The sequence below is a fragment of the Barbatula barbatula genome (genome assembly GCF_947034865.1).
Source record: "Barbatula barbatula genome assembly, chromosome: 20".
In the NCBI taxonomy this organism is placed as follows: Eukaryota; Metazoa; Chordata; class Actinopteri; order Cypriniformes; family Nemacheilidae; genus Barbatula; species Barbatula barbatula.
The window spans coordinates 18,874,245-18,897,860 of record NC_136783.1 but is presented as its reverse complement, the minus strand read 5'-3'; the positions used below and the strand labels follow the sequence as shown (position 1 = coordinate 18,897,860).

The 23,616-nt window shown below is 37.7% G+C and overlaps 2 protein-coding genes across 3 annotated transcripts; one reads left to right on the top strand and one right to left on the bottom strand.

Moving 5' to 3' along the window:
* Positions 1 to 137: 137 nt before the first annotated feature.
* On the bottom strand, positions 138 to 5,351 carry miip (migration and invasion inhibitory protein). 2 transcript variants are annotated; one of them, XM_079483361.1, is made up of 9 exons: positions 4,854 to 5,351; positions 3,881 to 4,065; positions 3,495 to 3,558; positions 3,260 to 3,371; positions 3,001 to 3,077; positions 2,519 to 2,645; positions 2,227 to 2,323; positions 1,881 to 2,006; positions 138 to 437 (listed from the first exon to the last, which is right to left on the bottom strand). In XM_079483361.1, exons 1-9 carry the CDS (start codon positions 5,101 to 5,103, stop codon positions 300 to 302), a joined length of 1,176 nt encoding a protein of 391 aa, XP_079339487.1. In that variant the 5' UTR covers positions 5,104 to 5,351; the 3' UTR covers positions 138 to 299. The 2 variants fall into 2 exon arrangements, with proteins under 2 accessions (XP_079339487.1, XP_079339488.1); XM_079483362.1 differs by having other exon boundaries at positions 4,866 to 5,351.
* Positions 3,837 to 22,694, top strand: mmel1 (membrane metallo-endopeptidase-like 1). The gene is made up of 24 exons (XM_079483360.1): positions 3,837 to 3,992; positions 12,021 to 12,185; positions 12,360 to 12,389; positions 12,691 to 12,753; positions 12,843 to 13,004; positions 13,497 to 13,577; positions 13,800 to 13,895; positions 14,739 to 14,857; positions 14,995 to 15,060; positions 15,142 to 15,276; positions 15,580 to 15,669; positions 15,981 to 16,117; positions 16,341 to 16,434; positions 16,637 to 16,765; positions 17,244 to 17,342; positions 17,685 to 17,768; positions 17,902 to 18,005; positions 18,087 to 18,145; positions 19,767 to 19,886; positions 20,086 to 20,219; positions 20,435 to 20,500; positions 20,654 to 20,749; positions 21,221 to 21,297; positions 22,296 to 22,694. Exons 2-24 carry the CDS (start codon positions 12,029 to 12,031, stop codon positions 22,393 to 22,395), a joined length of 2,298 nt encoding a protein of 765 aa, XP_079339486.1. The 5' UTR covers positions 3,837 to 3,992; positions 12,021 to 12,028; the 3' UTR covers positions 22,396 to 22,694.
* The last annotated feature ends 922 nt before the right edge of the window (positions 22,695 to 23,616 follow it).

Sequence of the window (23,616 nt, the reverse complement as noted above, 5' to 3'; positions counted from 1 at the left end):
AAGTGCTGTTATATTTACATATTAATTTGCATTATATCGGTGGTAAAACGCAAACTGAAACATAATACATATATTGACGGATGGACAGACAGAAACAACTACATATATTATGTTTTATTCGTTTATTTTTTAGTTTTAAGTGTCCATGTTAAATATTACAAAGTAAGCTGAATATCCCATGTGTTACATTGAAACAAAATGGTCCTGTTCATTAGAACACATGCAAACAAACTTTTAACATACACCACTCATTTCAACAAACAATCATGTGTTGCAAAGTTTTGACTTTTTTAACGCCTTCAATGATTAAAGTCATAGTGGCTCTCTGGCATCTTTGTGTCCAAATGCTGAACGTGATAACGTGGTAAACGTGACACGTTAAAGTGCTGATTTGAACGCTGGTGTCTTGACTGCTTGGACAAGGATGATATAATCTCCTAAAATGTGAAGGGGATTTTATGTTACTAAAATATATATATATATAAACAGCACTTATGGACAAACAGATACACACAACGGATGTGACCAAATCTGTCGATTGTGACCACATCTTCGGTGTCACACAGAATAAAAGTATTGAACAAAACTAAGGTGAAAAAATAATGACAACAAAACAAAACAGTACGAACACTCCAGGGCCATAAATGACGTTTAGTGAAAACTCAATTTATAACCATGAAATGAGGGGAAACTCTGGGTTTTCCATTTCAGAATGTGAGGTATGTCAAACCCGAGAAAGTGGGGTAACTCAAGCGCGTTTCTAAAGGAGAGGTAACTTATACTTAGCATCAGTAGACATAGTAACTTAGGTGTTCTTTGGTAAACCCAGAGATTATTTCCATCTCCTCGCCCTTTTTAAAGCGCAAGTGGTGTACCTCATTCATTAATACAGTCATTCATGGCACACATTTTGATTACACAGAGACCATCTCATCGTCTAATATGACTAATATGTCATATTTTATAGAGGATCCTGTATGTGAAACGGCTGCATTAATTCATAGGGATGTACTTTGATTTCAGGAGAGCAATTTAGGACCCGATTGGAATGTTGTCATTTCCTTGTGCATTTTTATTAAAACTGTACCCTTTTTCTTTACAGTGAATTAGATATATCAAATTATATCTCATCCGTCATTACACCAATAACAACAGCCACTGTACGTGTATTCTGCACATTATAAAAAGTGCATGAATAAAGAAATGAATAAATACAGACATGCATGCAGAAAAGAACGATAAAGTTAAAAAAAACATTTAATTTTGAGGTGCAGTCATACAATTCCAAGCTGCTCAGAACAGGATTCGAACCAGCGATTACTCAAGGTATGAATTAGAGACTGACACCCTACAGGTATCTTATACTCCTTGACGTCTAATTCGCATAACTAGAGCACTCATGGCGACTCAAAACTTATTTCTGTCGTTTCATTAATTTAATGATTAATTTATTTGTACATTAATCTATTTAAACAAGTAATTTTCAGCACATTAGTAAATCCTCTGTAAGAGCGGAAAGTGTGCCTTGCTCTCAAGTGCTTTCTACAGACATTTAGCTTTTTTTTTGTGCCGTTGCCATGGTGAATCATCATATCAGAGCTCCATTGATCATGGCTTGTGTTAGTTGTGGTGCACCAACTTAACACAAGGTAAGTCTTCCCAGAGTTGATAAAACTATCAGCTGTGCTGAAACCCCCAAAAAATTTAAGTTTTGCATCTCTGTGTAAATCAACCCAGAGTTCACATTTTAACTCTGTGTTGGTTGAACCTCCATATTGAAACGGGCCCCAGCTCTTAAATGCTTAAAGTTATAATCGACAAGTTTTTCAATGTTGAAGGGGAAACGAGTAAATAATTGCTTTACTATAACTGCATCTCACCAGTTTATTGTTTGAAGAGGACAGGGTTGACCCAGCTGCTGGTGTTGCCAGGGAACCCCGTAGATCCAGACTGCTCATCAGAGAGCCAGAGTTCAGGTTGGGATTTGACCACCCAGACAAACAGTGCTGGCAAAAGTTGCATGTTTATTAGCTTTTTATCAGTATAACAATAAATGAACAATGCAATAAAAAAGTATTTCCCTAAAGCACTTGCTTTTTCTGACTATCATACAAAAGCAGCATTCTCATAAAAGGCTTTTTCTAAGAAAGCTATGTCGATCAGATTTATAGAAATGTTCATGTGTTTATGAACACTCATGACTTGAGTAAGAATGCAGAAACTTACTGAGGGTAAACCCATACTGTCAGAGGGGTCAAAACTGCTGCGCCGATGGGCTTTGTATTTGTATGACGGCAACAGAGTGGAGCGAGGAATACTGACCCTGTGGCAAACAAAGAGATGTTTACTGTATAATGCTCAGCAAACAAAATACAATTATTAAAACAAACAGCACCAGGAAATGAAGTAGATCTATAGAAACTGTACTCACAATACATTGAAAGTAGCACTGATTTGAAAAATGATGACATTATTCCAAAAAGTGAACAACAGATTAGATTGTACACGTGTTGTTCACCTGATAATCGCTGGCTCTGCATCAGTATGGGGTTGATTTGATTTGGGCATCTTGCACACTGGACATGCAGCTTGTGGGTCCAGTGGGGTTGCAAATAAGCGACTGTTAATTCTGTAGCAAAATGTACCTGAAGATCAGAGACAAATTAACAGGACACTTCTAGATAAAAAAATTCCGTCATCATTTATTCACTCTCATGTCACCCTGTATGTGACTCTTTCTTCTGTGGAACACGAAAGAAGATTTCCTAAAAAATATTTAGTGGTTCTGTAGCCATACTACACAAGGCAAACGGGGACAACATTGTTTGGTTAACAACATTCATTAAAAAATCTTCTGCAGTAGAAAGTTGTACAGGTTTGCAAGGACACACGGGTGAGAAAAAGAGAACATTACTGAACATGTTAAATTGCTGTTATCTTCATGATTTAAAAAAGTGTGCTAAACCAGCATATTAAGTGACAGATCAGCAGATCACCTACACTGATGCATGTCTGCAGGCTCCTGTGACTCTTCGCCTTTTACTGTAGAAGACGCAAGATCAGCAACAGGTGGAGGTCTGTGGAAAGAGAACATTTATGTGACCAGATCTCCGGAATAGTAATAGTAAAATAATATAAAATTATTGTTTTTAAAAATGAAATATCAGCCCAAAAAACTAAAAGCATCGTTCTAACAGGCTAAAATGTATGTGAAACAGTTTACACAATCTGCAGTGTTACATTCAAGGAAGATACTCACCCTGACTGTAAGCTGTGGGCACACTCGTCTCGGTTGACCTGTCGGAAGCTTTGCAGTTCACTGAAGAAGTGCTCTGGGCGTTCAGAAAGGGAATTCTCCACGTCAACTAGACCTACAAACAATCAAACCGTCAGCTTTATCGATTCATACCCAGCGTTGAAATCATGGTGTATTCAAACTATGCAAATGAAACATAAATTAGTTAATTTAACAACATATTATTTAAATGACATACCTGCTATCCAATCATAGCCCAGTAAAGGCTGTATGCGTTGTCTCTCTGATGTAGTTTCATTCTCCTGCCCAGGGGACAAAGACTATTAACTTTCAGAACATCTCTGTGGTCCACAGAAGAGATAAAAACACACACATTTAAAATGAAACTCTCTGGTTAATCTGAACCAGCTGGGGATTTCTTTTCATGCAACTCAAAACAAGGCAAGTCACATGCGTATTTACACGCAAAAGAGATTATCATTTCACTGGAAATCAGCACACACTATTTGATTTCCATACGATTAGAAACAGGTGCTGTTTTTCTCCCTGCTGTTAACTGGCAGTGTGGCGCCATCTAGCCAGTCTACTGTGATGTAAAACTGTATTGCAGGAAGATCTATGCACCTGCATCTTATCCTGTGTAAGAGGTGCTGTTTCGGGCAGTGTCGGTCTCGTGGTTCTCCTGTGGCCCTGGAAGCGGCTGTTCCCCGTGTCCTGTAGCGGTGTGCTGTAGGCGGTAAGGGCCGAAGTGTGGTCGTGTTTTTGTTGATATGGCATGGGGACATTACAATCTCCATCAAATCGCTCACCTGAGAAAACAAGGACACAATAACCATCCCGATTATAGACCCCAAAAAACGTACACAGTGTTTCTGTCTTTTTGTCCACCAGAAAGATTATGTGGATGTTAAAGGGTCTTTATAGAACCATACAGCACAACACAGAGCCTTTTAGGAACCTCTATTATTTAGCAGAATACAGAATTTTAAAAAAGACAGACAGATCTTTATATCAATTATTATGTCTTAATCGAAACACAAAACAAACCGGACACAATTTACACACTATGTGGTAAAGAATTTGATTTATTTTTTTTGTTTTTGGAAGTGGCATTGTGTTTTCAGACTTTTATTTGTTATGTGATTTCCGCATTAGAAAACTCTGTAATATTCTTTAGTATATTATACCTAGTAATGACCACTTAAAATATATATTACAGTATCCTGTAGCATTAACTACAGTGAATTCATAAACTGTATTAAATACAGTGGTTTACTTGATTTGTTATACTATGCAAAGGTTCAAAAACAATATCCTATTTAGGAATTTTAATAGAGTTAGAAGTTTATACTACGTTGTTTTTATATGACCCGTTCTAGTGTTTACAGTTGTTAAAAGTGTTGTTTTTAGAGCTAAGATTGTGGAATTGTTGACTTTTTTATTTTATTGAACAATTCTTTTGTATTCGAGATTAGTTTGCTCTGAAAGGGCCTTCATATTATACATGTCAGCAGAGCCTCATAGCATTAGCACATGTTGTCGGTAACGTGAACCACATCACTACAGATTTATAAGGTCGGTTTATTCACTTTCTTACCGGGTGTTTTACCTTTTTCCATCTTTGTTTTTGGTTTATATGAAGCTCGCGCCACGCTAGCGCGTCCAGTCACCGACACATCTCCGTTTCTCTCCGCTAAAGGCGGTCGGCCGCTGGAGCTTTGACCCGCGACCTCCTCTTCCGGGCGAGAAAGCTTCGAATCGTGTAGTTTTTCGGCTTGTTTCGTGAGTTTTTCCAGTAAACGTTTGTTCTGTCTTCGCAGAGCTTCTAGCTGCTTGAGCTCGGCCATGGCGTCGTCATAGCAACGCGTTCCTAAGAGCGCAATCTCTTCTCCTCCTCACACGAGAAGAAACTACTACAAACGCACGCAAAGTTTCGTATAAAACCTGCTACTTTCGCATCTTTAGGTAACTAAATATTCATGTAATCATTCATGTTATATATAATATTAAATACAACAACAAAACAAACGATAGGTATCTTTCAACTTCTAGTGGCAAAGTTAAACCGTCGTCCACGGAGAAATATGATTGGCTCAAGATTTCCCCCATAATGCCTCTGTGCTACTGTTGCGCTTAAAGGGACACGCACATCTGTCTGTCTGTCTGTTAACACATTGACAAATATGGTCCTACCGTGTGACATAGAAAACAGCAACAAACGCTTAATAATATATTATTTTATATTATTTATACTTACAATAGAGATTTATCTACATTGTTATTGTATTAATAGTTGCTGTCACAACACCGTTTTATTTGTCAACTACCCATATATATTTATATTTTAGTTCTGCTAAATTATACATTTCGTTGCAGGCACAATCAAAATAATGATAAAGTCTCCACCTACAGTATTACCAATGTTCTACTTATTATTGTATTTCATACTTGCTTTAACTCAAAACAAATCTCTCATATATGATCTCAAATTTACTTGTACACAATCAAAATAATGATAAAGTCTCCACCTACAGTATTACCAATATTCTACTTATTATTGTATTTCATACTTGCTTTAATTCAAAACAAATCTCTCATATATGATCTCAAATTTACTTGGACACAATCAAAATAATGATAAAGTCTCCACCTACAGTATTACCAATGTTCTACTCATTATTGTATTTCATACTTGCTTTAATTCAAAACAAATCTCTCATATATGATCTCAAATTTACTTGTGCACAATCAAAATAATGATAAAGTCTCCACCTACAGTATTACCAATGTTCTACTTATTATTGTATTTCATACTTGCTTTAACTCAAAACAAATCTCTCATATATGATCTCAAATTTACTTGTACACAATCAAAATAATGATAAAGTCTCCACCTACAGTATTACCAATATTCTACTTATTAATGTATTTCATACTTGCTTTAATTCAAAACAAATCTCTCATATATGATCTCAAATTTACTTGTGCACAATCAAAATAATGATAAAGTCTCCACCTACAGTATTACCAATGTTCTACTCATTATTGTATTTCATACTTGCTTTAATTCAAAACAAATCTCTCATATATGATCTCAAATTTGCTTGTACACAATCAAAATAATGATAAAGTCTCCACCTACAGTATTACCAATGTTCTACTTATTATTGTATTTCATACTTGCTTTAACTCAAAACAAATCTCTTATATATGATCTCAAATTTACTTGTACACAATCAAAATAATGATAAAGTCTCCACCTACAGTATTACCAATGTTCTACTTATTATTGTATTTCATACTTGCTTTAATTCAAAACAAATCTCTCATATATGATCTCAAATTTACTTGTACATGGATTCATTTACGCTCTGTTTTGATCCGTACGTGTTGTGCTTCACTCTCACTTAGTGCTGTCCAGACATAATGGCAGTAATCAAAGCATAGCATGTGACAGCTAGTGCGGTGAGTAATAATATGGACGCTCCCCTGCAGCTCAGATGAGGCCCATGCAGGCGCATTATCTGTCCGTATTCAGAGCACGTATCTAATGCATTCTGTGATGTTCCAGCTAGTGCGATGTCATTAGACTGACCACTGCACTGTTGTGTCACATCCCATTGCTAGTCATAAAATCAAGCCCCCTATAATTTCTCTCTCAACAGTTGTGCCGTGGACGATTAAAGCCTGCTGCTTGAATACTTTATAGCACATTAATGAGGGATCAGTCTTTCTGGCTTCAGGAAGAAAAACAGGTGGATGAAATGTAAATACTGGAATGGTACCCAAAGAGGTTCTGAAATATGCATCGAGAACTGAGAGTCTGTGAGCTGCGAGTTAGGAACAGGGGTTCTTTTAACTGTCAGTGGCTTTGTATTTGACCTTGTAAGATTCACATTCCTGTGTCAAATGGAGTTGCTTTTTTTTTTTTTGTACAATAGAGGGCAGTGTTTGGCAAATATATTGAGGAGGTATGATGGGCAATGTTGTTGAGAAATGACAACATGTCAAACATTTTATAGTTTGTGGATTTAATATAGTGGGACACATAGCAGCCATTAACACCTGACTCACCAAACAATGTCAGCCTTGAGAAGGGGGTTTTAAAAACTCATCATTCTTATCCTCATTTGACTCACTTTTGCAGAACACAAAAGAAGATATTTATTTTACCCCTATTGACTTTCAAAACCACGGAGACATTTCTTAAAATATCTCCCTTTGTGTTTCACAGAAGAAAAAGTCAGGTTTTGAATTTCATGATGGTAGGTTAATGACGACAGAATGTTTATTTTTGTGCGTACTGTCCCTAAAAAATAAGCAACGTCACAAAATTCTATTCATTATTGACAAATGTTAAATCTGAGTTTAGCATGACAGAGAGAAATAACCTCGTAGGCTATATCTTAAACTACATCAGAATAAGTGCAACAGAAAACACTGTTCTGAAATTGATAAGATCCAGACAGGTACCACGGCTCGAGAGCAGGTAGCCTGATATTGAACACTCTGTGGACAGATAGACAGATAAAAGAAGACTTTTGGGTCGATTGTTTCGGCTATGCACCAGATGTTATTTAGATAAAACAGATTAGTTAGTTGGATCTAAAGTCCAGAGAGGAATGGTACAGAATGTAGCAAGACCACCCCGTACGAGCAGCTCAAGGCCTCGACCGTCTAACGTTAACTCTATTATCACCGTCATTTCAAACTATGTAAAACAACAGAAAAGTGACTGTAATGAAAGATACATTTTGTGGAAGAGGTCGACCCCTAAACAAGAGGATTAATGCACTTCCCCGCATCTCCTTGGCAACATAGACAGTAATAATGGGTTGGCGCCTGAAGTACGGCATCATTATTTTGTTGCGCATGTGATTAACAGTGCTACCGCAAGACACTTTGGGCTAATGTTGCTCAGTGTTTGAAGATTTTGGCTAATAACCCAAGAGTTGTGGGTTTATTTTAAGCCTGAATGCAATAATATGTCTAGTACCTTATTATAATTTATTTACATACGAGGTTTACATTGCCAAGATGTCAAAGTGATCATTACTGATGCTCCTCTTGTTGATGGTGTTTTTGCATGTATGCTTGTATATATTAATATATATTTTTATATTCCTCAAATATAGTGGATTTCTTTGGTTGACCACTAAGCGCATTACAGAGTTTAACCAAAAGATTACATTTCAAACCGGTTCTAGTAGTTCTGGGTTATTCATGAGCTAAACGGGGGAACAAAAAGTTGTGCTTGGATTGCAGGGTGTGCCGTGATTGATGATCGCCTGTGTCTGTTTTGTACCTTTTTTTCCATGTCTGATGAGTTAGATTTAAGCTGTAAATCTCCCGAAGGGACCATAGCAGTCAATCAGGAATGCAATGATTGGGTGATGAAGGGCAGGTCACCGCAGCGTGACCACGGCCCATGAATCTGCCACGAGCTGTTGGAACGAAAGATGGACACGTCCAGCATGCATCTTCCACACCCACAACACAGGCTTCTCGGCTTTAGCTCAAGCTGTTATACAACGGCTCGCATTGATCTTTCCATTTGAACATTTTGTGTAAATAATAGTAATATATATACAGTATATATATTGGAGAAATTGAAAATGAACTTTAAGAATGCCACAGGTAATCAACAGTTGCCTTATAACAATAAACTCATAACAAAACCCGTTCTAAATGAACACAGTATCACTGAAGTAAATACCGGTTCATTAAAAACTATATTTTATTCATTATCAGAACAGAATGAGCTTTTATAAAATTTCTACCAACCTGCTTTATAAACATACGGTTTTATTTAACCATACGAGTTTCTTCTTAATAGCTATGATTAAAAAGCTTTTAAAGCTTGTTTTTAATCAATGAGTGCAGTATTTACTTTTGGACCGAACATACTCCGTGCCTGGTCACAACAAATACATTTATAATGACTAGATGTGTTCTCCGTGCACTGGTACACAATTAGACACATTTTGCAGAGAAGAGCCAAGTCCTTAGACTTTTCCCAGGTGCCTCAGCATCCATGAAGCCCATAATAAGCAGACATCTGAGGCCGACAAAAGTATATGCACAACCGTATGTGCAAAATGTGCATTTTATTTTTATGATAAAAACTATACAAATCTGGCAGCAATTACAGATCTGGCAGTAAATGCAGGCATTGAGATGCTTGGATGGTTGCTAGGGTGTTGCTAGGTGGATGCTGACTGGGCCTAGTTACCCTCAAGTTCTGCTTTTTTACATCAAACCTTCTCATCTCGCTTCTGAACGTGAACAGACATCAGCCTGAAGATCTTTCATAGACGGAGATGATTATCAGTGGTTCACCCGTGTTCCCCATTGTGAGAGAAAGGTTGTTCTGCTTCTATTCTGGTGTCTAGCATTTATCCCTGGACTTGTGTTATGATTGGCTAACTGATATGGACAGCTGGACAGTTCTGCATCAGCACTGATGGCTGGCACCCGTGCCTCTCGCTCTCTCTAATATCAGTTCATTACAGCAGTTAATCAGCCTGGTAATGAGTATGGGCATCATGCCATTTCAATCTGACACTGCTGGGAGGGAAGCTCACTTCCCCGCCAAGCTGATGTCAGTTCCTGCCAGCTCTCCAACTGCTGTGCGATCTTCAGTCCACCTGGTCTGTGAATGATGAGATGCCGGCAGACATCAACCTGTGTCTTTGTGCAGGACTGCCTCTCTTTGTGAGGTGAGATGAAGCCATCTAATAAACCAATAAAGCCTTTATTTGTTTTAAAACTATTTCTTAAAGGAATAGTTCACTTCCAAAATTGTCCACATTGACTTTCCATAGTAGGAATAAAACGACTATGGTCAAGGCAATGCTCTTATAACTCGGGCCATTAAGCATCACCTTAGCAACAACCTATAGCATCCCCCTGGTAACCACCCTTGCATCATTTTGCACTGACATGCATCATTTGGCCGTGCAAATTTAGCTCATTTTTTATATATTTTTTCTGATTTCTTCATTCATTTAACCCTGGATGGCGGTTGGTTTTATAATTTTCTGATCAAACATATATTTGTACATCATGCAAATATGTTTAATTTCTAAAATAATAACATTATTAAATCATATTATTCAATCTCAGAACACCCTCTTCTAAACCTCAACTAGATTTCTCCTAATAACCACCAGCTTAATGCCGCTCTTCATTGCTCCTCCTCCCCGACATCCCTCTATAACACACTCTCTCTCTCTCTCGCTCTCTCTCTCTCTCTCTCTTTCTCTCTCACTCTTTCTCTTTTCTGCTCCTCACTCACTCACTGAGAGTCACATCTGAACAGACAGTCCCTCTGACATCCAGCTGTCCGGACGCTGATTCATTTCACCACACACCAGCTCTGAGTGCAAACTCAGAAGGGGTGTTTGGGAAATTGAAAGGCGTCCTAAAAGGGCCAAAAAGGATTCCATCATCAAAGAGAGGTAGGAACGATTATTTATTCTGGAATATGCGAGTGTTTGTGTTGAAAAGTCATGAAATAGTTTATCCGTATAGAGTTATGCACAGTCTCTTTTAAAAATGTACACTGCTGTTTGTGTTCGGTTAAAGGAATTAGATTCTTCATAGATTTATTGTAAGTGATTTATTCTTTCTGTAAACTAAAATAGCTTCTTTTAGATTTTGAATGACGGTAAATTTCTTTATCAATGGAGCCGTCGCATATACGATTCATGATTTCCCTCGCAAAACCATTGTGGATAATTCACTTGAAGTATGATTACAAATGAATTGAACATTTAACTGTTTTTTACTCTGTAAGATTGTTTTGTCATCAGCTGCCCGCTTTTACTTCAATCAACAATATTATTTAATGTGTCTGAATCAAGCCGACTATATTCTTAACACTCCAATAGATTGAAATAGTTCTTCAAGCTGAGTATTTAAGGGAAGAGATGTACCTGTCATTGGCACGTGATTAAATATATAGCTTTACGTTTGTGTTTCATGGATGGCTGTTCAGAATCTGTGAGTCTTATTAACTTGCGTTGTTTAGTGTGTATGTATGGCCAGTTACAAGTTTTAATGTAGAACATGTACAGATAGATACCGTTTAGGACAGAAAATTTACTTTTTATTCTAAGTAATGTCATTTGGATTCAATGTGTTTTATGTGGTTTTCATCAAAACAGACGTAGTATTTTAAATGTGGAAAAAAGACAGAAAAAATGCTGATGCTGTAAACGGGCGAATTTCAAAGCACCACTTTTGGATTTTATAAGCTAAATGAATGTCATGGTGATTCAAAATGGTGAATTTGAAATTTGCATTAAACTTGCAATATGCAACCACTGCTATTAAAGGGAAAGTTCACCCAAAAATATGTTATGTCATGAAATTCTCATCCCCCTGTCGTTCTAAACCTGTGTGCATTTTATTCTTGTATGGAGACCAAAAATAGATACCAAGGAGAAATTTCAGGCTGCATGTTCTTTTCCATGCAATGAAAGTCAATGGTGACCATGGCTGTCCCAATTACCTGTAAGTGCCTGTAAGGCATGGAAATGAATATTTGATGAAATGAATCTTTAAAAAAAATCAATGACGTATGACTGGAATAATTAATCATTATTGGGGTGAACACTTCAAGGTCTCACTATAAACCCAAAGTCATAACAAACACATGACTGAGATGTTTCCATTCTGCCTTAAGAACAGGAACAAACAAACTTCACCCGTGCTCAGACGTACACACTCTCCACCAACACTTCAATACTTTATTCAACAGCTCCAAGAATGGGAAAATCAGAGAGCCAAATGGACATCATGGAGAAGACCACCAAATCTAGAAAGCATCGCTGGACCGTCGTGGAGATCGGATTGTCCATCATTGTGCTTCTGATGAGCTGCGCGCTGGCTGGACTTACAGTGCTCTACACTTCAGCACTGAGAGGTGACCTATAAACATTGTTGTAATGATGCAAAATAATGAATATTAAGGATATTTAAACATTATAAACTGATAGGCATATCGATTTATTTATTATCTACGTAGATCTTAGTTTAACATTTGAGTTCATCCATCTGTCTGATTCTTTGAGATCTTACATTTCTGTCTTTGTTTTAGGGCATTTGAACAGAAACGGATCTGCAAAAGGTACAGTATATGATGTCAATATTAAAGTTACATTAGTTTGTTATTAACCACAAGACGAGTTTTTATCATCTTTTAAGGTATATTTTTAGGGTTTGCAGGTCTTATTCCTCCTGCATATGAGAGAAAGATTTGCTTTATGTTTAAGAACTTTCTTTCAATAAAAAACATTTATGCATCTTGAGTTTTGGCTGCAGAATGTCAGACATCATGCGTCATGGCTGGTTTTAATTTCACATGTGTCATCTCATATATATTTGAGACAGAAATGAAACTCGCATTGGTGACGTTTATCTCTCCACAGGACTTGAATATCGATCAAACGCTGACAGTAACGTTTGTGCAACGCCAGAGTGCGTCACTGCTGGTACGGGAATATTTACTCAGACTTATGCATTTATGCCTTGAATTCGACATGCCAATATTGGCTCATGTCCCCGTTTTGCTCTGATACAGCGGCCCGACTGCTCCAGAACATGGACCCCAGTGTGGAACCATGCCAGAACTTCTATCAGTACGCCTGTGGAGGCTGGATCGAGCGTCACGTCATTCCCGAGACGAGCTCACTTCACAGCGTCTTTAATATCCTGAGAGACGAGCTGGAGATTGTACTCAAGGGTTTGTTATGTCAGACTAATGCAGCATAAAGCAACATGTTATTGCTCGGAGTTCGCGAGAGACTAAATGGAGCTCTTAAATATGATTTAAGCATCAGATGTTTATCCTAAAAAAATTTGGTTTTTTCTGTGGTTCTTTGTGACGAAAGAAGTTTCTTCAGATTATAAAAAAGTTTGTAAAGAGATGATTTTTCTAAGAACCTTTGGCTGAATGGTTCTTTGTGGAACCAAAAATGGTTCTCCTATGGCATCGCTTCGAATAACCTTTTAAGCATCTTTATTTGTGTGTAGTGTAGGCCTATGAGATTTAGTGGTCTGTTCTCAGGAGTAACATGAGACTCAAGCAAGTTTCCATTTGCTCTCTATTTATTCTAAAGAATAATTGATTAAAGCGGTTTCATATGTGTTTTATAAATTAATAATTTTGTTATCTTGTTTTCAGCCTTTGTCTCGTCTGTCTGTTTGTGTTGAGTTGTTTTCCTTTATCTCGCAGGAGTGCTTGAGATGGAGAATGAGAAGGACCGAGAAGCCTTTAAGAAAGCTAAAACACTTTACAGCTCCTGCATGAATGAAAGTAAGTACCATGGTACACAACAATCTTTACCTTACTCACTGATATATTCTATATTTCGTGTACATGCAATGAATCAATAGGAAGAGAACTTCCCATTAATGGACTAAAACTATACCGAACATTGTCTTTCAAATGAGAAAAGAAACAAGAAAGATATTATCAGAGCCTCGGATGCTTTATGTGTTTGTGGAGCCTCTCCTGTCTCTCTGCCGCCCCCTGTAGATTTGATCGAGCAGCGGGACTCTCAGCCTCTCCTCGGGCTCATCGACAGCATCGGAGACTGGCCCGTGGCCTCTGAGGTCTGGAACGGCACATCAGGTACTGCAGATAGCGGCAGTCCTCTCTAATTCACTCTCACAGAGAATGGCAGGGTCCTGAGCTTATCTAAATGGGATAAATAGAATCGCTCCAGCCGTGCTGTCACTGGAGCTTGATAAGGTGCTAGACCTGTGCACTAGACTGATAGAAGGAGCAACGGCCACCAGGCTCATCTGTTATGTGTGGAGAGAGATAGAGCCGTGAAGAAGAGGATGAGATGACTCCCACTGCCACTTTAAGATGCTACATCATCCAAAACAAAAACCATTGATCATTGATTGATGATTGATTTATTAATGTAGGTTGTTATTGAAGTGGGAACATTGAATGGCAAGGGAATTCATGTAAAGTTTGGGATAGTTTTGTATAACTTGGTCATTTTTGACAAGTTTCTTTTCACAATATTCAGAAGAACAATATTGACCAGACATTACTGTATATGAATGCATTAACATCTGCTTCTATATTATAGTCGACATTAAAAAAATCAAAGTTCACTTCGGTTTTATGATATTAATATGTGATATGATGTACATTATTATTTATAAACGTTTTATATTATTTATAGTAGGGGTGACTTCATAAAATGTAAGTCATGTATTTACATATTAATGTATGGACAGAATTGAAAACCACCAAGCCCTAATTCATAATTTTAATTTTATAATAGTTTACATTTAATTAACATTTTTTACAAACTAGTAACGCTCCGTCTCAAAAACTAAAAAAATAATACAATCTTGAATACTTGCTTATTAAGAGTAAGGTGTGCGTGAAGTCTGAATGTTATTTAAGTTTTGAATAATAAAAAGATGTCCTGTTTACGTCTGTATGTATTAACAGAGGAATCCTGGAGTTTGGAGGACACGTTGGCTGTCCTGAATGCAGTGTACAACAAGAAAGCGGTGCTGGAAATGTTTGTGTGGCCGGACGACCGTGACTCCAGTCGATATATTATTCATGTAAGATGCAAATGCCCTGTATCATTTTTTTTCATATTACAATTTTTTTTTAGGACATCGACTATAATATAATGGTTGTACGTCACAAAATCCTACGGGATGATCCAGTCATTAAATCCATTGTTCTGTTATCACAGGTTGACCAGCCGGCTTTAGGAATGCCATCAAGAGAGTATTACCTCAGCGATGGGAATTATAAGAAGGTACTTTGTGAGTGACATTCTATTGCTCGTGTTATAATTACATGAATCAACGACTCCCCCGTTGTTTGTGTTTGTGGGCAGGTGCGCAAGGCCTACCTGGAGTTCATGGTTTCCATGGCAAGGATAGCACGAGAAGACAGGAACCTGACCCAGGATGAAGAGCGTTTGTGGGAGGACATGACTCAAGTGCTGGAGCTTGAGACAGACATCGCTAATGTGAGTTAAACCAGGGAAACAAAAAGTATGCACGACAATCCACATATAATGCCAACCCAAACTCTAATGAATTTCAGAATTCATTATGCACATAAATGTGTCCAACATCAATGTGCAAAACGTTAAAGTTTACAAACAACTCGGGTTTGGTTCCCGTCTCACGGTCCTTTCCCGATCGCACCCCCTTCTCTCTCCCACTTTACTCCCTGTCACTTCCTCTCACTGTTCCGTACAAATCAAGGCAAAAATGTCAAAAACAATCTTGACATGATAGATATGTAATTTCGTCCTGTGTCTCGATAGGCTTCCTCACCGGCAGAAGAACGTAATGACATCACTGTGCTGTACAACAAAATGACACTCGTAGAGCTGCAGCAAACCTTCAATCTCAATGTAAGTGCAGGAGAGTAAAGGTTGGTCATGCTGTTTTATTGTGGCAGGAGGTTACATGTATTCTGTGATGTGTGACGTAGTCAATAAAATGTAAATGATGAGTTCGTCAGAAGTGAATCAGTGAACATCTTTAACATCATTAAACGGAGCCCAAAGGATGATATTTTAAAGAATGTTTCATTAAGTTTTTAATAACCTTTTGGGCGAACTATACCTTTAACCCTAAAACTAATTTCGGGACCAGAAAGATATGTTAACAGGACCAGTGATGCGTTTGATTTTGTTCCATTAGCTTCTCTATTGCCTTGCAGGGTTTTAACTGGACGCGCTACATTCAAGGCATCATGTCCAGCGTTTCCATTGGGGTGCAGCCAGAGGAAGCCGTTGTTGTCTACTGCTCACCGTACCTCGAGAAACTCGGTGATGTTCTGTCCAAATATAACCGCAGGTGAGTTTCTGATGTGCATGCTGGATGCATGACAACTGGTTTTGAGAGATTTGTCATGAAAAAAGGTCCCTGCAGATCACTAAGAAGGTACAAAGCTGTTCAATTATTCTGAAGGGCACTGACCAGATATGCCAGAAGCAGTAAAGTCAGTTCGATGCGTAATAATGAGGATCTGAAACCGTACAATATAATCGGTTTCACATTGTATCTGGTGTGACTGCAGGACTCTACAGAACTATCTGGTCTGGACGCTCATCATGGACAGAGTCAGCAGCCTCAGTCGACGCTTCAAAGATGTCAGAGCGCATTACAGAAAGGTCAGTTATGTTGAGAGAGAAGAACAGAGGAGAGGCTGCGTGACATTTAGCTCTGGAGTCTTTTAATCTATTATTCTACTAATGCCCATTGGTACACTTTGTCAATTTGTGGTCAAACTATATGTATTGAGTTTAAAATGTTGAACGATGTTCCTAAATATATTATTTTGTTATTATTAACAAAACAGTAACTTTATATCAGGCTTTGCATGGCACAACGGTAGAAGAGGCGAGGTGGAGAGATTGTGTCCGGTACGTTCAGGGTAACATGGAGAACGCCGTGGGCGCCTTGTATGTCCGGGAAACCTTCTCTGGAAACAGCAAACTGATGGTAAGACCAAACATAAGCTAAGACACCAGATTCCAAAAGTTCATTTAATCAGCGTTTATAGGTGTATTGTGGTCATTTCAGTCCAGTGTCTGTTGAATTTCAATGAAATCAAACCTCAGGAGTGACATGAGGTCATCCAACATCACTGTGAAAGACTGACAACATGACAAGACACATGAAAACTGTGATGAAAATCACATGTACTTTTCCTAAACACATGTACAAATATTACTGTTGTATCGCTTAAAAGTGAACATGAACTTGTTTTCTTTGCAGTATTTGAGGTTTCATTTTCTGCAAATAAATGCGTTTGAAATTTGTAAGACAGATTATCAACAGTTCACAAAATGAAACAAAAATGATAGTTGTACCTAAACACATCCCTATAAACTAAAACGAACTGAAACAAGGTCTCTTCGTTTTTTTCCGTGGCTTTATTTTGATCTCATATATTTGAAATGCGTTCATTGTTGATCAGGTGGGAGATCTCATCAAAAAGATTCAAGACGCTTATGTGGAGACCCTGGAGGAGTTAAGATGGATGGATGAGCAGTCCAAAGAAAAGGCCAGAGAGAAGGTAACATGTGACATTCACATCTCTTCATTTAGCAGATGCTCTGCACAGGCAGAGCTTTTATAGCCGTAGGGTAGCTTCTAAAATAAACTTTGGAATCGAGTGAATAACAGATGGTTTTGTTTAGCTGAATTGTCTATCATGTGAGATCTTAACTTTGTGTTGAGTGAAACGACTAGATCTACTCTGGTAGACAATGTTATACCCCACAAAAGAAATTCAAGAAAACCACAAAAATAAACGTCATCTTCGATAACATGATCAGTTTCTTCCTCTTGAAATGGATATTATTTATTTTAACGTGATGATTTTTCTCCCTCCGCTCCTACTGTGTTGATATTTCAGGCAATGGCCATATCAGAACAGATTGGTTATCCCGACCACATCCTGGAGGAAGAAAACAAGAAGCTGGACGAGGAATATACACATGTATGAACCGCTCACTGTGAGCTTCAACATCAAACCAATATAATGTCTCATTCACAGAAATGTAAAAAATATGAGAACAGACGTTAAACTGAAATAAACATTGATCTCTCTCTCTCTCTCTCCCTCCACACAGCTGAACTTCAGTCAGGAGAACTACTTTGAGAATATTCTGGAGAACTTGGCAGCATCCGCTCAGAAAGGTCATAAGAAGCTGAGAGAGCCGGTGGATCCCCACATGTACGAAACCACCAAATAAACAAATGAACACTTTTTCCTCCGTGAACCCTGATGTTCATCTTTTTCTCTGAATGTTTTTAGGTGGATTATTGGTGCTGCGGTGGTCAACGCTTTCTATTCGCACAACAGAAACCAGATTGGTAAATTCACACTCACAGTTATAAATACTTAACTGCTTTCCCGTCATTGATAAACCTCAAAGGATCGACAGACGATAGTCTAAAATAGTCCACCAGATGACTGAAAACACGTCTGGATGTTATTTCCAGAGCTGAAGCATGAAGGTGACGTGGAAAATATCATTTTTGCTATTCTGTGGCAGGTGCTGTCAGATAGTTCAGAACCAAACCAGTACTAACCAGCCTAAACCAGCAAAGACTGGTTCCAACATGAGATGACTACGTTTTTGATTATGTCATCATGATTTTATAGTGTTTTCTTGTTTTAGTTAGCTTTATTTTTTTAGTTATTATGGCTTAAATCAAAACAAGCCAACTGCAGTTTGATTGATATTAGTGATGTGATATTGGAACCAAACTCTTCATTTGCTCTGGTCATATTAAGCTGAGCTCCTTATAGAAATGTCAATTTTCTCAGTCCATTGCCATAACGCCTCTTATGCCCATTGTGCATTTTTCTATAGATAAAACAAAGCTAGTTTCAGGCTCCAGTGGCCACGAAGCTTGCGCTTCAGATATTCCAGAGCTTCAGGCACAGAACGCCGCTATTCAGCTCGGGTTAATACAGAGATTACAAAAGCCGGGTGATTATGCAGATTTTCTGTGGGAGAAATTTCCACGTAATTACTCTTAGATTGCACATTTTAATGTTCTCGGACAATCTGGGAAACACTTCACGCTGAATTGCTATTTGCGAGACGAGAGGCAGCTGTACGGGTTTGTGAACTATATAGCTGGAGGACAGAGCGTGCATCGCTGTGATGTTTGTGTTCCAGTTGTAATATGGGTTTTACTGTCCAGTATAAAACATTATCATCACATTACTGGGTGTTACTGACCCTGTGGACTTTGAGACAATAAACTCCTTTAAAACACATTTCATTCTTTAACTGGTTGTGTGTGAGGGATTGAATAAAATCGTTTTACAATGTGACTATTTTGTCAACACAACGTCAATAATCCGTTAACACCTGACCAATTAGTTCTGACTTCTATTTCTTTTCTACTCCTAAAAAGAAAAATCCTTTGCTTTGTTTAGTTTGTACGTTGTCCTTACGTTGTTCCAATTGCTTCTATTGTTTACCTCATTTGTAAGTCGCTTTGGATGAAAGCGTCTGCTAAATGACCTAATATAAATGCAAACGAATGAGATTTAAATGGGTTTTTGTTGAATAATTTATATTTTCTGACGAATTCTTTATATTTCATATACAATTTCTCTATACATTTCATATGAATTGGAATAAAAAACATATGACTGATAATGATGCTCCACTCCCAACTCCGCCCCTAAACCTAACAGCCACTGTCATAAAAGCAAATTTGCCACCTTGTAAAATAGTTTAAAATTTTCATTAACTGTGTAAAATAATTTCAATGTTCATATGGATTTTTATATTTCAAGTAAAGTAAAACAAATAAAGGCCATTTGAAAATGTATGAAATTTTATATTTCACATTTTATATTAGGATTTTTTAATGTGACATCCATATATCAAAAATGTCTATAAATATTATATTTAACTTGACAAAAAAGTTGTTTTTAAAAGCATTATTGAATAAGATGTTTTCTATGTTTCAGTGTTTCCCGCCGGCATCTTACAGCCGCCGTTCTTCAGCGAGAAACAACTTCAGGCACTAAACTTTGGAGGAATTGGGATGGTTATAGGACACGAAATAACTCACGGATTTGATGACCACGGTAATGCACATCTCACCTGATGGATCGTTCCGATCATGTTCAGTTTCGGATGGCAAAAAAACATTTGTAATCTTTGATCTCATTTCTGTGTGATGCATTAAAAGCAAAAGTAGAGTTTGTTAAAATCGCTGATAAAATTGGTTCTTATTGGACTTTCAAATATAGCTCAGACCGTAACATTCAACAATTATATTTGCAGGCCGAAACTTTGATAAAGACGGGAATATGAATAACTGGTGGAGTAACTATTCTGCCGAACACTTTGAAGATCAATCTAAATGCATGGTGGAACAGTATGGAAAATTCAGCTGGAAACTTGCAGGAGGCCAGAATGTAAGTTTACTGGGTTAAGTATAATGAAAAGTGTTTCTCTGTGAAGTGTCCCAAATCTGACACCTATGAGATCTTATTTAGTCTTGTTATTCCTAAGAAAGTCGCTCCCTACAATTGGGAATTCTGTTAAATATCTTGAGCTATCAAAGAGCAACATATGATTTTTTATTCATCACATCGTTCTGTTAAAACATTGTATGTACTTTTTATCGCAGGTCAGTGGCATCACAACATTAGGAGAGAATATTGCAGACAACGGTGGAGTTCGCCAAGCATATAAGGTTCAAAGTGATTCCTTTCCTTTTATAAACATAGATTCAGCCTAAATTTGAATTTTTGACACGTTACTCCCCCTGAATTATTATGACGGTAATAAAAACCAAAACTGTATATTTAAAGCAAAGATGATGTATAAATCTTGTGTGTGACGTTAGGCGTATATAAAGTGGGTGGAGAAGGAGGGCGAGGAGCTCCGTCTTCCCGGATTGGACATGGATCATAAACAGCTCTTCTTTCTCAACTTTGCCCAGGTATGTGATCATTAATCGGTTTGGGTTTAATGTGTTCACCCTGATGCCCGCGCAGGGTGATTCCAGGCAGTCTCTCTACGGTCGCATCAAATTAAACTGACATTTTATTTAAGGTGCAGGTGATGCTTAACCTTCTGAAAATAAACCACTTCAGGCCCGCTAATATAATCCTCCAAGCGTGAAATTGATCATTAATAGTAATTGATAATCCAACGAGTTGCGTATGGATGGCAAATGACCAGTTTTAAAAGTATTTTTGGAGGTTGAGGTCGAAAAATATTTCCGTATTGGCAGATATTGTGCTTTTGATAATAAGTGCACACAAGGTTCTGTTCAGTTCTTTAGCAGTTGTATAAATGACTGGATTCAACGCTCATGTAAATGTGTTCATCTGTCCATGATGTGTATCTGTCAGATATAAAGACATCAATGGTTATTTTATTATTATTATGCATTTCTTGTTTTCTATAGGTCTGGTGTGGCGCTTGCCGTCCTGAATACGCCATACAGTCTATTAAGACAGATCCACACAGCCCTTTGGAGTACAGGCAAGACCATTACCACAGTACAGTATTTGTGAATTAAATATCAATGGCTAGTTTCATTTAAGCATCAATTTATTCTCAGATTTCTCCTAAAAAGAACAGGAACAAGTGAGAATGTAATTGCTTAAATGAAGAGTATGGAGGTGTAAAATTAATGTAGATTGTAATATAGATTGTAATGTAAAAGTAAAATAATCTTAATTTTGGGTACATTTGATGAGAAATGTTTGACTTTTGATTGCAGACTCGACAAATCTGAGCTCAATTGACACATCATCTACTGAAACTCTTATGACAGATACATTTGTGAGATTGGGAAAAGTTTCCATTTGCTCTCCATTTAATCTCATTGATGTCTAGGAGAAATAATTGAGACACTAAAGAGATTTAACCCTAACCCCTAAACACTAAAGAGAACCCCATTAAAAATGTATTAGATATCAAAATATAAATTAAACATAATGTACACTACCGAAAAAGTTTAGGATCACAAAAATGTTTCTCATTATCTTACAAAAACAATTATCTCAAGGTGAGAGTTTGAAATTTATTTTGTTGACGAAAATGTATTACCAGACAACATTTTCATGTAAAACTATAACTTGGACCAAATAATGAATAAAGACCAGCCAATAAGCCAATAATAGTCTAGCATGGATACAAAAATTCCTTCAATGCTGTTTAAAAAGCTTTGAGACCCAAGTGATTTAGCAATTTTTTGATTATTCTAAAATGTGGTAAAAATATAACTATAGAATGAGTAAGGGACCACAATGAACCCTCAAACGCTTTGTGATTGTCAAATGTTAGGGGAAGGTATTCATTTCATGATCTATGCTTTTGTTATTCTGCTTTTCAGTTTTGGACCAGATCACAACATATATTCAAATGGTGACATTTATGTAAAGTGGCTTATTTGTCCAGTTACTGTCCAGGTCCACCGGGTGTGGATATATAAGCTTCAAATAATGAAATACTGAGAGCTGTGCTTCTTTCAACAGGGTCCTCGGATCCCTCCAGAACTTTGAAGCGTTCTCCAAGGCCTTCCATTGTGAACGAGGAACCCCCATGAACCCAGAAGAGAAATGTCGAGTGTGGTAACCCGTTGATATCCCGAGTATATTTCACCAACACGGCAGCTGTTGTGCTGTTATTCCACAGTGGCACCTGCCTGTGAGTCTGATGTGTGTTAGACGCCAACATACGTGACTACATAGATGTTTACTGTGAACTTTCAAAAGCACACGCATAACCAACAGATGTGCAGATGTAGTGAAGGGTGTTGTTTTGAGGCATGCTTTCTCACCAAATGTTGAAGAGACGCTTGACTTTTAGATTTCATCTTGTGTGCCTGTTTGCAGGCTTCTCACGCATTATTAAAAATGACATTAGATGGTGCCAAACGGTTTCATTGTGCCCAGGTTTACTGACATGGAGCAAAAAACCTTTTTCAGATTATGTAAACAGATAAGTCCCCCGGCTGGCATCCGATTCTGTCGCCTCTGGAGATTTCAAGATGAGGTTCGGAAGCCCACGTACATTGTGTCTTGGCACATTTCCTTTCTCAGTAGACATCTTTGACATGTTATATATATATATATATATTTGGTTTAAAGCATGCAGCCATGCGTCTTATTGATTGCAGTTTTCCTAATTTTGCTAATGCATGTGCTGACCCAGTTTGGTTAAGTACGTGGGCTTAACGTTACGTGTATCTGTAACTATTACCTGACAACTTAAAGACTGTTAAAATGCTTCAAGCATCATGTTTTTGTCCATAAATAGATTCGATTATCGATGCCTGGCTTTGTGACACAGACTCATGTACGCCAGCAGAAAATGGAAGGGAGACACCGCAATACAGAAACAAAATAACAGGTCACAGACTATTGTCTTGTTGTTTAACAAGACTTGTTGGGTTAAAAACTTGAACCTTTCAGATGCTCCTGATCTGGTTTTTCATTTGCGTGAGCTTATTTGCATTTATACATACTTTTTTTGTTTATTATACATTTTAAAACTCAGTTGTACAAAGTTCAAGTTGGTTCTTGAAACATGGTAGTTGATTTGTCATGCAACCAAGACCAAGAAGGTTTTCAGCTTTGATTCCAGGAGGGACTTCGTATTTTTGTACTACACTGTACCATTAACCGACATGAGGATTTGTTAGGTGAAAGGATCTCGCGCTTGCCACCGAGACGAGTTAAGTGAAGTCGCATCTCCTGATTTCATAAATTGATCGGTCGCGCGCCGAGAACAGGGGGACTGAAGGGGAGGCGGGGGACAGTTGTTGTGGAAGCGGTCATTAGAGATGTGGTCAAG

Excerpts from the sequence above, each read along its gene's own strand:
- miip (XM_079483361.1), bottom strand. The coding sequence starts at position 5,103 with ATGGCCGAGCTCAAGCAGCTAGAAGCTCTGCGAAGACAGAACAAACGT. Across the intron at positions 3,559-3,880 it reads TTACACAGGATAAGATGCAG|GAGAATGAAACTACATCAGA; the intron begins GTGCATAGATCT and ends TCCCCTGGGCAG. Across the intron at positions 2,324-2,518 it reads GCAGAGCCAGCGATTATCAG|GGTCAGTATTCCTCGCTCCA; the intron begins GTGAACAACACG and ends TGTTTGCCACAG.
- mmel1 (XM_079483360.1), top strand. The coding sequence starts at position 12,029 with ATGGGAAAATCAGAGAGCCAAATGGACATCATGGAGAAGACCACCAAA. Across the intron at positions 15,061-15,141 it reads GCGATGGGAATTATAAGAAG|GTGCGCAAGGCCTACCTGGA; the intron begins GTACTTTGTGAG and ends GTTTGTGGGCAG. Across the intron at positions 17,343-17,684 it reads AAGAAAAGGCCAGAGAGAAG|GCAATGGCCATATCAGAACA; the intron begins GTAACATGTGAC and ends TTGATATTTCAG.